This window comes from Calidris pugnax, unplaced genomic scaffold (genome assembly GCF_001431845.1).
Source record: "Calidris pugnax isolate Ruff unplaced genomic scaffold, ASM143184v1 scaffold38, whole genome shotgun sequence".
Lineage (NCBI taxonomy): Eukaryota > Metazoa > Chordata > Aves > Charadriiformes > Scolopacidae > Calidris > Calidris pugnax.
In genome coordinates this window covers 18,198,870-18,213,787 of record NW_015090995.1, presented here as the reverse complement: position 1 = coordinate 18,213,787, position 14,918 = coordinate 18,198,870, and the positions used below count along the sequence as shown (strand labels likewise).

At 54.0% G+C, this 14,918-nt stretch overlaps 1 protein-coding gene across 1 annotated transcript in view; it reads left to right on the top strand.

The window, feature by feature from the left end:
- The first annotated feature begins 15 nt into the window (after positions 1-15).
- PCDH19 (protocadherin 19) overlaps positions 16-14,918 on the top strand; it is a 62,353-nt gene continuing 47,450 nt past the window's right edge. The window contains exons 1-2 of the mRNA XM_014955304.1: positions 16-2,156; positions 5,381-5,708. Coding sequence (XP_014810790.1) covers positions 16-2,156; positions 5,381-5,708 — 2,469 coding nt within the window. The remainder of the gene's footprint in view (positions 2,157-5,380; positions 5,709-14,918) is intronic.

Genomic DNA, 14,918 nt, shown 5'->3' with positions numbered 1-14,918 from the left:
GGGGCGGTGGCGGCGATGGGGGCTCTCCCGGCGCTGCTGGGGGCCGCCTTGCTGTGGGCCGGCGCCGGGGCCCTCGTCAACCTCAAGTACTCGGTGGAGGAGGAGCAGCGGGCCGGCACGGTGATCGCCAACGTCGCCAAGGACGCCCGGGACGCCGGTTTCGTGCTGGACCCCCGGCAGCCCACCGCCTTCCGCGTGGTCTCCAACTCGGCCCCTCACCTGGTGGACATCAGCCCCGGGTCGGGGTTGCTGGTGACCAAGCAGAAGATCGACCGGGACCTGCTGTGCCGACAGAGCCCCAAGTGCGTTATCTCGCTGGAGGTGATGTCCAGCTCCATGGAGATCTGCGTGATCAAGCTGGAGATCAAGGACCTCAACGACAACGCCCCCAGCTTCCCCACCGACCAGATTGAGCTGGAGATCTCGGAGACGGCCAGCCCCGGCACCCGGGTGCCTCTGGAGAGTGCCTACGACCCAGACTCGGGCAGCTTCGGCGTGCAGAGCTATGAGATCACTCCCAACGACCTCTTTGGGCTGGAGACCAAGACACGAGGTGACGGGTCCCGCTTTGCCGAGCTGGTGGTGGAGAAGAGCCTGGACCGGGAGACCCAGTCCCACTACAGCTACGTGATCACAGCACTGGACGGGGGTGACCCGCCCAACTTCGGCACGGTGGAGCTCAGCATCCGCGTCATCGACTCCAACGACAACAACCCGCTCTTCGAGGAGCCGGCCTACACTGTCAGCGTGCCTGAAAACGCCCCGCCGGGTACGCCGGTCATCCGCCTCAACGCCTCCGACCCGGACGAGGGCACCAACGGCCAGGTCCTCTACTCCTTCCACAGCTACGTCTCCGAACGGGCCCGGGAGCTCTTCCAGATCGACCCCCAGAGCGGCCTCATCACGGTGAGCGGTGCCATCGACTACGAGGAGGGTCACGTCTACGAGTTGGACGTGCAGGCCAAGGACTTGGGGCCTAACTCCATCCCTGCCCATTGCAAAGTGACCATCAGCGTCCAGGATGCCAACGACAACCCGCCCCTCATCAACCTGCTGTCTGTCAACAGCGAGTTGGTGGAGGTGAGCGAGAACGCCCCGCCGGGGTACGTCATCGCCCTGGTGAGGGTCTCGGACCGTGACTCTGGGGCCAATGGACGGGTGCAATGCAAGCTCCTGGGCAACGTGCCTTTCCGGCTTCAGGAGTACGAGAGCTTCTCCACCATCTTGGTGGATGGGAGGCTGGACCGGGAGCAGAGGGACCAGTACAACCTCACCATCCAGGCCAAGGACAACGGCGTTCCCTCCTTGCAGGCCACCAAGTCCTTTACCGTCAAGATCACCGATGAGAATGACAACCATCCCCACTTCTCCAAGCCCTATTACCAGGTCATCGTGCAGGAGAACAACACCCCAGGGGCCTACCTCCTCTCGGTCTCGGCCAGGGACCCTGACCTGGGCCTCAACGGCAGCGTCTCCTACCAGATCGTGCCCTCCCAAGTCAGGGACATGCCTGTCTTCACCTACGTCTCCATCAACCCCAACTCTGGAGATATCTATGCTTTGAGGTCCTTCAATCATGAACAGACGAAGGCCTTTGAGTTCAAGGTCTTGGCAAAAGACGGGGGTAATCCCTCTCTGCAGAGCAATGCCACCGTCAGGGTGATCGTCCTGGACGTCAATGACAACACCCCCGTGATCACGGCCCCGCCGCTGGTCAACGGGACCGCGGAGGTGTACATCCCCAGGAACGCGGGGGTCGGCTACTTGGTGACGGTGGTCAAGGCAGATGACTACGACGAGGGTGAAAATGGCAGGCTCTCCTATGAAATGGTGGAAGGAGACAGAGGATTTTTTGAGATAGACCAGGTCAATGGAGAGATAAGGACCACCAGAGCCTTTGGGGAGAACGCAAAGACAGCCTACGAGCTGATCGTGGTGGCTCACGACCATGGAAAAACATCTCTCTCGGCTTCTGCCTTGATTTTGATCTACCTGTCTCCAGCCCTGGATGCCCAGGAGTCCATAGGATCTGTTAACCTCTCCCTCATTTTCATTATCGCCCTGGGGTCTATCGCAGCCATTCTTTTTGTCACCATGATCTTCGTGGCAGTCAAGTGCAAAAGGGATAACAAGGAAATCAGGACCTACAACTGCAGGTAAAGACGTCTTTGTGTTCTGGGCACCTGCTGTGATTTTTGCTCTCACAGTTACTTTTCCATTTGCGGCTGTGTGCCTGGGGGAGGTGGTGTTGGGGGGGGGAAGGTGTGTGGATTTGCTCTGGGGACAAAAGTGAGGTTCCCGTCTCCTCTAAGCAAATTTCCTGCAAAGCTTTAAAAAAAAAAATAAAATTAAAACATCCCTCTCGGGGAGGAGAAGAGAAATTCCGCGCCGACTAACGGATCGACTTAATTGTGCAGCTTGACAATCTGTTGCAGCATCCCTGATTTTACGCGCTCCCTCGCAGGGAGGGGGGGTGGTGTTGGGGGGAAAGAACAGTTTTCCAGGGACACGGAGGATCGTTCCCATGGGCAGCCCCCCCCTCCGTCCCCGGCTCAGCTCCCGAGGCTGGGGGGAACACCCCTCAACACCACCACCACCCCCCAAAAAAGCCCCCCGCAGCATCCCCGCGGCAGACGGGGCGAGCGGCCGCCCTGGCATCCCTAAGCCCTCGCTGCTCGCCGTTCAAAAGAGCCATTGTGTGGCTGATGGTGGGGGCCAACGGGGGGAAAAACAGCGGCAAAAATAAATAACCACCCTTTTCCACACCCCCCCCCGCCAGGTTTCACCTCTCCGGCACCCGGCTGGGCTGGATGAGCCCTGTGGGGCGAGGGATAGGAATTTTTGTAGAGCTGCCTTATTTATTTTATTTTTTTGGGGGGGTTTTGCCCTGGTTGAACGCCTGTTCCCGGGTCCGAAATGCCGGAGGGGAGGTCAGCCCCGCGCCCCCAGCCCCTGAAAGGCTGATAGGGGGAAAATCCAGTCCCCCTGAATATGTAACAGCCCGGCGATTATTGTCTCTCTTTTACTATTCTCTGTGTTACACAAGTTAGGAGACAAATGCTAACCACACATGAATATCAATCAGATGCCATAAAAGAGCAGCTGCAATGCCTCATAAATGGTTTAATCCTGTTACTGGTGAAATAGCCATGACTTCTCCATTCCTTCGGCACCCAGAGTCGTTTCGGAGGGGAGGGATGGAAATTAATTTTGCTCTACCTTGGAAACGCACGCTGGGCTTCCCCCTCTTTCTTCCCCCCCCCCGACAATTCTGCGGCGCAGGGGGATATGCAGGCTTTAAAGTTTTATTTACACAGAAATAACGCCGGAGAGTTGGGGTTTTGTGCCCCGTTTTGGCGGCGTAGAGGGGGTTGATAAGCCTTTCCTGCTCGATGGAGGAAAAACCATCTGCAAATAAAGGTCGGTCTGTGCTGTATTATGGGATGCCTCGCTCCGAGTGAAAGCTCCTACACCAGATTTCTTGCCAGCTCGGCCCATGGGGTGAGGGTAGGAGCTGAATGGCTAAAAATCACGGCGTGGCACTGCCCCGCACCAGCTTCGCACACATGTATAAGCCCCGGGTTTGACTGTGACGGCTTAGGGATTAATGAAGTGCAGTTTAATTAAATAATTGGTCAATAGAGGAAGGACAGCGAAATGAATGCCCGCAGGAAATAATTGGGCTCTCGCCTTGCCAAACTTAAACATGTAGGTAAACAAAACAATTAAAGCGTCATCAGGCGTCGTTAGAGGAGCCGGCAGCGTATAGACGGCTGGCACCCCAGCAATCTCTGCCTTGCACTGATTTATTTGCACGCTCGGTGGTGGTGGTGATGGGGGGGGGATGCAGGGATGCAGGGGCTGCTATCGGTGCACATCAGGGTGGGCAGGAGAAGAGGTGGAGGAGCTCCAGGTGGGCCGTGGGGGCACCCTCTGCCCCACGCCTGGGTGCCGCGGCCTTTAGGTTCTGCAGACTGCCTGGTTTTAGAGGTTCTTCACGGCAGCTGCTGGAGAGTCTTCGTAAAAACGTGTTAATTTACGAGGCACATAAGGTTATATGAGAGCTGCTCGACTCGGTGGCGTTTTCATGCTCAGGCAATTAGCTTTCTGGAGCAAGAATATTTGGCCAATATTTGCCTTTCTAGATAAACTGTATTATTTATTCATCCCATTATTTCTGTTGCAGCCATGGGATTTTTTTTTTGTCTTGTGGTTTTGTTGTTGGTTTTTTTTTTTTAATGCTGTTACCGTAACAAGAAGAGGAGCCAAGTCCTGACTTTCCAAGGTGTATTTCTGCCTGTGGGGAGCATCTGATGTGCTTCCCTGGGAAATACCGCGCTGCCCAACGCCGGGCACGCACAGATTTATCTGTGGGGCACCAGCTGGGGCTGCGTTGCTCCATGTGGAAAGAGGAGCCACAGCCACCCCGAGCCCAGCACACCCGGTTAACGTGAGGTGCTTTCACACTTGACATTATTTGCCCGGGTGCTGTTTTACGATAACTTCTTCTTTTTTATTTTTTTTCCGGCGGTGTTTTTTGGAAGGCGTTCGAGGCACTTCGTCAGTTGATTCTTTTGGCAGGTGGGAAGCGAGGAGGGCAAGAAAGGCAGAGAAAAAACGAGCTTGCAGTTAAAAAAAAAAAAAAAAAAAAAAGGTCAAAAAGGATCATTTCTCTTTGCAAAACACAGTTGTTGTTCTCCGGTTTCTAGAAGGTGAAAGCATTTCCCAGCAGAAAGGGGGGGGTGTGTCGGGGGGTGAGGGAAGGGTAGGATGCGGTTGTGGAAAAAGATTTCGAGTTATCAGGTATTATCAGGAGATAGTCAAAACACCAGCAATTTGGATGAAGCATTAATAAACAAACAGCCTTTGGAGTGTGAGAGAATGGAGCTTGCCAGCTAGGACTGCTTCTGGGTCTGCTTTATTTACTGCTATGGAAAATGAACTGGGGAAAAAAAAAAATCCGCTATTCATTTTGAATTTTCATTACAGGGGCCAAATTAAATCACTTTTAAAATCCTTATTACGCATGGAAATGAATGCAGGTACCCTTTTCAGTTCATGGATTTTAATGTCTCCATTTTTCTCTTCTGCAGGCTGGACTTTACTCCTAGTAACTAAATATCAGCAATTATAAACGCTAGAGAAAAACAGAGGCATTTCTCCCTTCCCATTATTTTTCATAGTTGACCTGAAAGCGTGATACATGTGAAAATAAGCTAAAGACCGTGTCGTGCCACCAGACCCAGAGCATGACGTAATGTACATGACTAAGAAGCCTACATGGAGATGGGGGTCCAAGCCCTGCGGGTTTCCACACGTGTATTTAGCGGGGCAGGGTTCGGGATGCTCTCAGCTCCTCATTTTCCTTCTGTTCCCCCAGAATCGCAGAATACTCCTACGGGCACCAAAAGAAATCGAGCAAGAAGAAGAAGATCAGCAAGAACGATATCCGCCTGGTACCGCGGGACGTGGAGGAGACGGATAAAATGAACGTTGTGAGCTGCTCCTCTCTCACTTCATCCCTCAACTACTTCGACTACCACCAGCAGACCCTGCCGCTGGGCTGCCGCCGCTCCGAAAGCACCTTCCTCAACGTGGAGAGCCAGAACAACAGGAACGCCGGCTCCAACCACATCTACCATCACACCTTCACGGGGCAGAGCCCCCAGCAGCCCGACCTCATCATCAACGGGATGCCGCTGCCGGAGGTGAGCACCCCTGTGGGCGGCACTAACGGCTCTGCACGTGGACCGGGCACGGGTCTGGTGGTGGAAGGGCCACCAAGAGGTGTCAAGTGAAGAGGAGGTGGTGTTTGCCCTGTGTTGGACACCCCAGGGGCGAGGGAGCCGTGGAGGATGGGCTGTAGGAAGAGTGGCAGGCACTCAGCTGGTGGGTTGTTGACCGCTGGTGGTCGTGGGTGGATGTTTCACCCCCAGGCTCTGCCCAGGCAGGGATGCTGGCGCTCCTGGCATCCAGGAGGATGGATGTGGCTGTTTAGCAAGTGGGTTTGGAGCGTGGTGGTGCTCGAGGGAAGAAACCCACAGAGTCGTGGGTGGGAGCCTCACCTCCAGGCACGGCCGAGACCCCCAGAAGTGCCCGGGCAGGGATGCTGGCACTGCTGGCGTTCAGGAGGATGGATGTGGCTGTTTAGCAAGTGAGTTTGGAGTGTGGTGGTGCTCAAGGGAAGAGACCCACAGAGTCGTGGGTGGAAGTCTCACCTCCAGGCACTGCCAAGACCCCCAGAAGTGCCCGGGCAGGGATGCTGGCACTGCTGGCGTTCAGGAGGATGGATGTGGCTGTTTAGCAAGGGAGTTTGGAGTGTGGGGGTGCTCAAGGGAAGAGACCCCCAGAGTCGTGGGTGGAAGTCTCCCCTCCAGGCACTGCCAAGCCCCCCAGAAGTGCCCGGGCAGGGATGCTGGCACTGCTGGACCGGGCCTCCACGCTGCCGGGAGGATGGACGTGGCTGTTTAGCGACGGGGTTTGGAGTGTGGTGATGCTCGAGGGAAGAGACACCCTCAGAGGAGGTTTTTAAAAGGCTGTTGGAAGTGGCGTTGGTGGCTGTTGCTGTGGAGGATGTTGTGCTGGGGATGCTGGCAGTGCAGGGTGCCCTGGTGTCACCACCGGCACAATGCTGTCCTCTTGCCTCATCGTCCAGGATGGGAGGGACATGTGGGACCGGACCGTAGTCAGGGAAAGGGGCCGCTCCCATCCACGCCATCCTCATCAGGTTCTTCTAATTCATCGGCTTTCCTGCACATCACAGACATCATTTAATGTTGCTTGTTTGTCTCTCTTTGAATTATTGTTTGGTATTAAGCAAAACAATCAAAGGTTTGTCATGTTTCCTGCTTTGAACAGGATAACAAAGCTGAAGAAGCAGCTGAAATATTTATGGCTCGCTCAGTTTTGCGTTGGGTGTTGCTGGTGTAAATGCAAAACGATGCTGCTGAAGACAGGGGAGGCTGCTTCAGGTTTATACCTGCTCTATGGCCAGCGTCTGCGGGGCTGCTGGGGAGGGCTGGTGCTGGTGGGACTGATCCTGCAGCCTTTGTGTGGGCAGAACTCCGGGGTTTAACCTCTGCCAAGGCGACAGGACCAGCTCCCGAGACGTCATCTTCCAGTGTCAGCCCAGTGTTGGGGTGCTCCCAGCCCATTTGCCGGTGCCTCGAAGCAGAGGAGCCACTTTTAACGACCAGACGGGTCAGGAGGGGGGGGGTTTGTTGGGGTCTCTGTGACAGCCCGTGGGCCACCTTCTGCCCAGGTGGACTTTTGAGCCCCTCCTGCCCTGGTGGGTGCAGGCCCCTCGCTGTACGGCATTGCCTTTCCCGGGCGACCCGTGGAGATGCTGCCAGGAGGCAACTTCTGGACAGGGTCACCAGCACAGCCCAGTGCAACCACCTACGTGCCTTTGGGAGGGAATAGTTGGGGCAACTCAGCCCTGGTCCCGAGAATTCACGCTCAGTTTAACTTCTGATGCCGGCATAAAAGCTGTAATAGAGTTTTTTAGCCATAACTGAATGGGAATGACCTGGATATAAGCACTCGTATATTCTCCTTGCATGTTTCCAGCCATAGAGCTGGGCAGGCTCCCAGATGCCCTGATAGGGGGAGAGAGGGACTTTGCAGCCGAGTTTGGATGGGAGCAGTTTGGGATAAGCCTGTCTCTGGTCAAATAAGGCAGAAGAGCTGCTACTGAAGCCTGTGCTTGGGCAGGCCAGGGTGGGAAACGCCACCCATCAGGTTCTGAGGGATCCCCATTGATGTGCCAGTGCTCTTCTCTGAGTACCAGCTGGATCTCAGGGTGCCCAGCTGCCTAGGGGGCACATCCCAAGGTTGTGGGTGGCCAAAGCTGTTGGGATGCTGGTGGCAGCGGTCCCTGAGGAATTCCGACCTTCCTGGAGTGGTGTGCTTTGGAGAGGGGTCTGGAGAGCATCTCTGGCCGGTGCCATGCTGTGGGCAGGGAGCAGTGGAGCACCCTGTCAGCCTATGATTCGCAGCCACAGACAAAATTCAGTCGCTTGTTGCTTCTCCCCATGCCTCATTGTTGCTTTTCCCCATTCCTTCTCCCCTCGCCCCGTTTCCCTCTCACTGGTGTGGGTGGGATGCACTGGTACCTCGCCTGGACAAACAACTCTGTCTCTTGCAGGGAGAGCATGTCCTCTCAGGGGTCTGCTCGCTCCCCGGGGATCCTTTTGGACAAAAGGGCAGGTCCAGGGCACGGGGAGGAGAAATCCCAACTGGAAGCTGCGTGGAAGTTTGGTTTAGGGTGGGAACTTTGTTTTTTTGGCAGAAAGCCCCTGTGTTATGCTTCCAGCTGTTGCAAGAGAAGTTATCCCACTGGTGGTGTGGGTTCTACGAGCTCCTAAAAATCCAGGTGACCCCGGAGGGTGAGGAATTTCAGCGAGGACCAGAGTGACAGCCCTGTCCTGGCACACAGGGTGACACAGGAGCTCCATAAAAGATGCTTTCATGGAGGAGCATCACAGCCTGGTACCCACCATCGCCCATCGCTGCCTTAGAAGATGTTACGCTGTGATGTTATCCGTATGCAGGGTGCTACTGGGACATCTCCAGGTGACAGTGATTTAATAAGTTAAATCCCTGCCCAGGGCTGGAGCTTCCAGAGCCAAACCATTCCCTGCAGTGCCTCCAGCAGGACTTTGTCTGGGCTGGTTTGAATCGCCTCCAGTGACGAGGCCGCCGGCGTTTCCCCTCCTGGGAGCCTTTAGGAGGTGTCAGCAGTGGGGAGATATCACTGCTGCTCCACCTGGGAGTGACTTTTCCTGATGGGAAGGCAAAGCATGGGTTGATAAAAGATAAAATCGGGAGGTAGACGTGTCGCTGGCGGTGTCCCTTAGCATATGATGGTTGTGGCTGGGAGTAGGCGATTGCCTCTGCAGACGCGGGCTGTCCTAGCAGCGGTGGCTTTGTAGTGTAGCCAGTCCTTGATGTGAGGCTTGTTTACTTGAACAGTCAGGAACCTTGAAATAAAAGTCCCCAAGGATGGGTTGTTTGTGGAGCTTCAGGAGTCCTTTCCTCCTCCTCCACGGTACGAGCCGGGTGGCTCGTGCCATGTTGTGCCATGGCTTGGTTGGTGCTTCCCCAACTCTCCCTGCTGATCCAGAGAGGATTAAACATCCGTGCCTACGGGGGCTGCAATCCAGCTCCATAAAAAAACAAAGTGTGGGACAACCTTTGGAAAGCTTTTCCCTCCGCTTGTGCCAGGGCACAGCTGCCAAGAGGGCACCGGGGCCCCGCTGGCGTTGGGTGGTCTCTTGGGTGCTGGGGAACCGCTCGGGGACCCTTTGCCCGTGGCCTTTTAGCATCCTGGTGGCTGCAGGCAGGGATGGCAGAAGGCGTTTGCGGGTGGCTGTGCTGAGCGTGGCTGACAGCAGGAGGCTTGGCCCCCGTGAGTGTTGCAGGGGGTTTTGGAGGAGGGAGCGTGGGCCATGCTGGAGCTGCAGGGGCATTGCCGGTCAGAGGCTTCGAGGCCTTTTCTTTCCCTTCCCTTCCCGCTGAGCCGGAGGAGAAGTCAGCTTTGAAACCGAAAGGGCTGGCTGTCAGTTTTTTTCCATGTAAGTTGCTGGAAGTTGGGCCGGGAGACGAAAAATCGAAATGAATGGGAACCATGAGGCGTTTTCCTCGATAAAAACGCTGGTGGCATCGGGGTGGTGTGGAAACCCGTCTGAATGGCAGGCCTTTTAGGATCCCCGGGACGCGGCCTGCATGTAGAGCAGCCACCCTTGGGTAACACTTACTTGCCTGGATTTTGTCTCTGTGGTTTTAACAGAAAGCGGATGTGTGTGTAATGGCTGCGTCGGTGTTTCAGAGGCACTTTTGCATCCAAAATCTGCGCATCTTTAGGAAGCAGTGGCCAAAGCATTGTCTGCTGCCCCAGGACAGGGAGCATCCCCTGGGGCACAGCAGCCCCTCCATCCCACCTGGGGATGCAGCGGTGGCCGGTCCCTGGCAGGACTGAGGTGTGAAATGGGGTCGGGTGAGCCTCTTTGGATGTCCAAAGGTGGAGTTCACATGGAAGTTCAGGCCTGGGGGTCCGGGATGTCCCCGTCACGGTGGTGGCAGGGTAGCAGCAGCACTGCCATTAGGTGTGGATCGGGCATGGCCTTGCTCTGGTCCTGCTTTGGTAGGTCCCGATGGAGAAGGTCAAGGTGGAGCAGTGAGTGGTCCACCAGTCCTCTGGAGACCTCCCAGACCCAGCCCCGGCACCGGGGGGTTGCTCCTGGTGATCCGCCGCCTCCTGAGCTGGTGGCCACCATCAGTAAGATGGGGAATTACTGGTTTTAGTGATAATCCTGGTCTAATCCCCCAACCTTGATACACTCCCGCGTAATCCTCACTCACACTGATTTCGTTTGGGCTCCTGGCGGCAGCGGGGATTATTTGAGCGAGCAACAGTTGCAGGATAAGGCCCCGGTGGTTTCAGATATGCTTTTTACTACCTGGAAAGCCTTCTGCTCGCTGTAGGAAATGGTTTTCTAAGCACAATAGAGCAATTTTCGTTTCAGGCGGCACCGGCAGGTTTTTGCTCTGGCTATCTGGCGGTGTTAACTAAAGCACATTTCTCCAACACACAAAGATTTTTGTTTTGTAAGAAATGAAATCAGCGTGGCTGTTCCTCTTTCTCTGTCATTTCTCTACTTGTCAATTCTTTCTTCCCCTCCAGCTTATCCTCCTCTTCTCCACTAGCCTTAAAAAGCCCCCAAAGTGTCTGTTATAATCACATTTTGTGTGTTACAACCAGAATGAATGTACTCACTTTAATATGCTGGGTTTGAGGAAATCAGTTTCTGTCTGGTATAACAGACAATTTGTTATAAACCATGCCATTTAGAAGTGAAGGGCCTTGCTTTAGTGTAACGCTGGGGAAACGTCATGATACATAATTGGAAGGGATTTGGCTTGCTTCTGAGCAACACTGTGTATAAAGCAGGGGAGGGGGGAGAGAAGGAAAAGGAGATAATTTCCAACCCGGAGAAAGTTTGCGGCGCTGAGGCATGCCAGGCTGTTGAAATGAGGCTTATTTTCAGGCGAGATAATAATTAAAGCGTTATCAGGGATGGTGTTGGAGGAGTGGGAAGGCTGGCTTTGCAGCGAGCGTGCGTTGCCAGTCTTGTTTTCTCCTTGGGAGGTCACTGTAACTCAGCACTTTTTGGTGGCTGCGATGCGCACCGGGCTGGGTAGCACAGGGCAGGGAGCCCGTTTGTGCCTCCACATCCCTCCCCGGGACCCGGAGGCCACCTTTCTTCTTCCTCAGCCTGAGGAAGAGGAGGGATGCTCCCAGCTGCAGGTGATGCCCTGCCTGGGGGAAGCTCTGCGGTCCCTGCTGGGGCACCCCAGACCAGCGGATGGGAACCCCAAACCTTCCCTCCTGCTCTCCCCCCTCACTCCAAATCTGCCCCCAGATCACAACTCCTGGCAAACCCCTCGGGTTAACTGCTCCCCGAAGGGTTTTGTGTGTCGCTGCACGTTCCCTGACCTCTCCCGGCATCCCGGACCGTCATTATGGAAATCAGCAGCTTTTCATTCCATTCCCAGGTCAGCCCGACCAAATTATACCTCCCCTAATGTGATGGCTCCGAGCTCTCCGTTTGGGAAAATTCATTTGAATACCTCACAGCAGAGATAAACACCCCAGCTCCCATTCTTCTTTAACCACGGCTCAGTGGTGGCCACGCTCGCTGCGCCGTGGCTCAGCCCAGCCTGGAATTCAGCAGGCTTTGGCTTTGGGATGGGTGATATGGGGCTGCGACCCCCTCCCAGCACCCTTTTTCCAAGGGTTTTCCAGCCCAAAGTGGGGTCCTGGTTGGCTGGGACCAAAGGGGTTTGCTGGAAGGGTCCGTGGAGGAATTAGGGCCAGTTTGTGGTGTGTGTGGTGGCAGTAGCCAAGCTGTATTTACAGTAAAAACCCTCTCTTTTGATGGCAAAACCTATATATAATGATACAACGATTAGATCATTATATATAACATACTGTATATTATATATCATATATTATCTCTTAAATGCTATATGCTGTATAATATACAGGATGTATTTATAAGCATATAAAAAGTGTGTATATAATTATTATCAATTGTACCTAATTATGTAAATCACAGAATTGTTGGAGTTAGAAGGGACCTTCTAGAGATCTTCTAGTCCAACTCCCCTGCCGAAGCAGGATTGCCTATAGCACGTATATAATATGTCATATAACTATATAGTTATGATTTGTTTTTATGCGGTTGGTTTGGGTTTTTGGATTCATCTTTACTGAAAGTAGAGAGGCTCGTCTTGTTTTCCTTTTGGGAAATTTGAATTTCTGATCCATATTTCTGATACATCTCCTACTTGTCGAGTCTATAAAAAAAGCTCCTGCTACTATATTTACGTGGCGGATAAGAATTTTCCCTTAAATTAGGAAAGATTTATAGTAAGGGTTTGTTGTTGTTTTTTTTTTTTTTAAATTGCATCAAAAGGGTGGTCTTGCACGCTATTTATGGCCTTTCTTATAGTAGCTTCCAAATCGGGTCCTGCTCTATCGAGCGATTTGAACTCTGTGGTTTCTCCCTGCCGTTTGCTTTGCATAAAGCACACACCACACGCAAAGGCAGGGTTGAGACCGAGCGCCCGTCACCTTTGAGTAACCTTATGTGCATCTGCTGGGCTCCTGGGAAGAGCCCTGTTTCCCAGCTGCCCTCACCGAGGGTGCCCTGCTTGGCTTTTCCCTAAATTCCCATCATCCAGGGAATTCCCATCATCTGCCTGTCCTTCATCCCCTGCCCACCTCCATCCTCGGGCTCTGCCGGTAGACTCTCTGGCCAGGAGCCCCACCATCCCTCCAGGGACACCTCTCCAGCAGCTTCTGCTCTCCTGGGGGGGCTCGGATGGGGGGACCCCCCCCAACTCCCCCTTCCCTGCCCACCTGCCTCGGGGCTGGGCACGGCCCCGCTTCAGCAAATGATTAGATATTGCTCCCAGTAGAGGCTATAGTTGAGTTCCAATCATTTTCTGTTAATTAAAATACAGGATGGTCTTATTTGTAGCATAAATAGTTGTAATCTGTGTACTTATAAGTGTAATTATAATTCAAATTAGAGCGTGCTCTGAATTGGCGATGGGTGGGGTGCTCTGCAGGCAGTGCTACCCTCGCCGGGCTGTGGGCAGGCTGTCCCTTGGGGTGTCCCATGGTCCTGGTCCCAGTTGTCCCCAGGAGAGCATCCCCCGGGGCTCAGCAAAGGGATGCTGATGCCCTTGGTGGCTCCTGATTTCGCTGTCACTGCTGGGACCGTTGGAGGATTTACCGGAGAAGTCACCACGACATCGTTCCTTCAGCATCTCCTTCTGGTTCCTCCTCTAAATTCGGAAGGCAGTAATGGCTCGTGTCAGCCGGATAAGTGATTAGCACTTAGTCTTGACGTGGCTCCCTGTTTAACACGGAATTACGGTGAGTCCTCGTTAGGCTGGGGAAGGCTGGAGCACGGTGATGGCTGATGCTGCAGCTGGAGGATGCGCGCGGCCAGCGTTTCAGTTCATGGCCACCCTCGGCACGCTGCTGGTAGCCCCAACCGCTCCTCCTCCTCCTCACACCCGCTGCATCCCCTGGGTCTGGGAGCAATAACGTGGGTCTGCGTGCCTGGGAGCCATCTGGATGAGGTCCTCCTCCTCCTCCTCTTGATGCCCCGTTGGCCGCCGGAGATCCGGAGGTGAATCCTTGGTGGTTCTCACGGGGATGTGGAGCTTGTTGGATTAGACCATCTTTTGTAGCGGCAGGTGTACGCCACAGGGCAGGTTTTCAAATTCCCGTGGTGGTGGATTGCATTAACCCATCCTAAGTCAGGTATGTAAAATTCCATTAAGGGAAAACCCTCTGGCATTTTCTCACCCGTGCTCCAGCTCTGCAGGCTATGCTAATGCAGTGCGTTTGCTCATCTATTAGGAGGATGATGGCTTTAAAATAATAACATTTATCTTTGGCAGCGGACCTACAATAGTGCACGCCGAGTACAATTTTGTGAAAGGCTCTGCAGATGTTGCCTCATTCAATCTGGGTCAAAAAGAGTGCTTAGAATCATAAAGGTTAGAAAGAGATCAAATAATTCGGCGGTTTTATTGCTGAATAATGTACTTGGAAAATATCATTCACCATTATTAGACTAAGTGAGTACAGAAAACACAGGACTCAATAGTCATTTCTCAGTATTGGCTGATTTTACTGTTTTTATAATGTAGCTAAATTCCCTGTTATTGATTCTAGCATCGATTATTGATCTGGAAGTCTAAATGTATGTGCCGGTGGGAGCACACGGAGTCGGATAATTAGGGAATTAGGCTTCCCCCCCTCTCCCCACGGTGTCTGGCGACGGGCAGCAAACCTGAGGGGCACATTGATGCTGCTTTTGGGGAGGTGCAGGGTGTTCGGGGAGATGAAGAAATGGGAAAACACCCGTTTTATGTCTGTTCTTTTCCCTGCTGGTGTAAACTCTATCAGGCAGGCACAGATGGGCTGGGATGCCGGCAGCGGGATGGGGGCTCGGTGCCCGCCCCTGCGACTCCCGTCACCTGCTCCCTCCTGGATTTTTTCATATTCAGATTCACATCTGGATGCTCTGGCAGGGACCCAGCGTCGGTGACATTTGGTAATCAAATCCACAGGGCTGTTGGCTTAGAAACAGCATCCAGACCTGTCTGCCGGGGTGAAACGCTTTTCCAGACGTTCGCAAGCGGTTCCTCTGCTTTGCTGTTGAGCCCCCGCCGTGCCCGTGTCCCTTTTCTGGGGGGAAATACTGCACTGGGGCTGAGATCCTTCCCTCCATGTCAATTAATTGCAGGGGTTGGGTTAGTGAGAGACCAAAGCCATGGTCCCGTTTGGGCTCTGCATCCCATGGTGAGCCCACGGACCAGAGCCGGCAGCATCG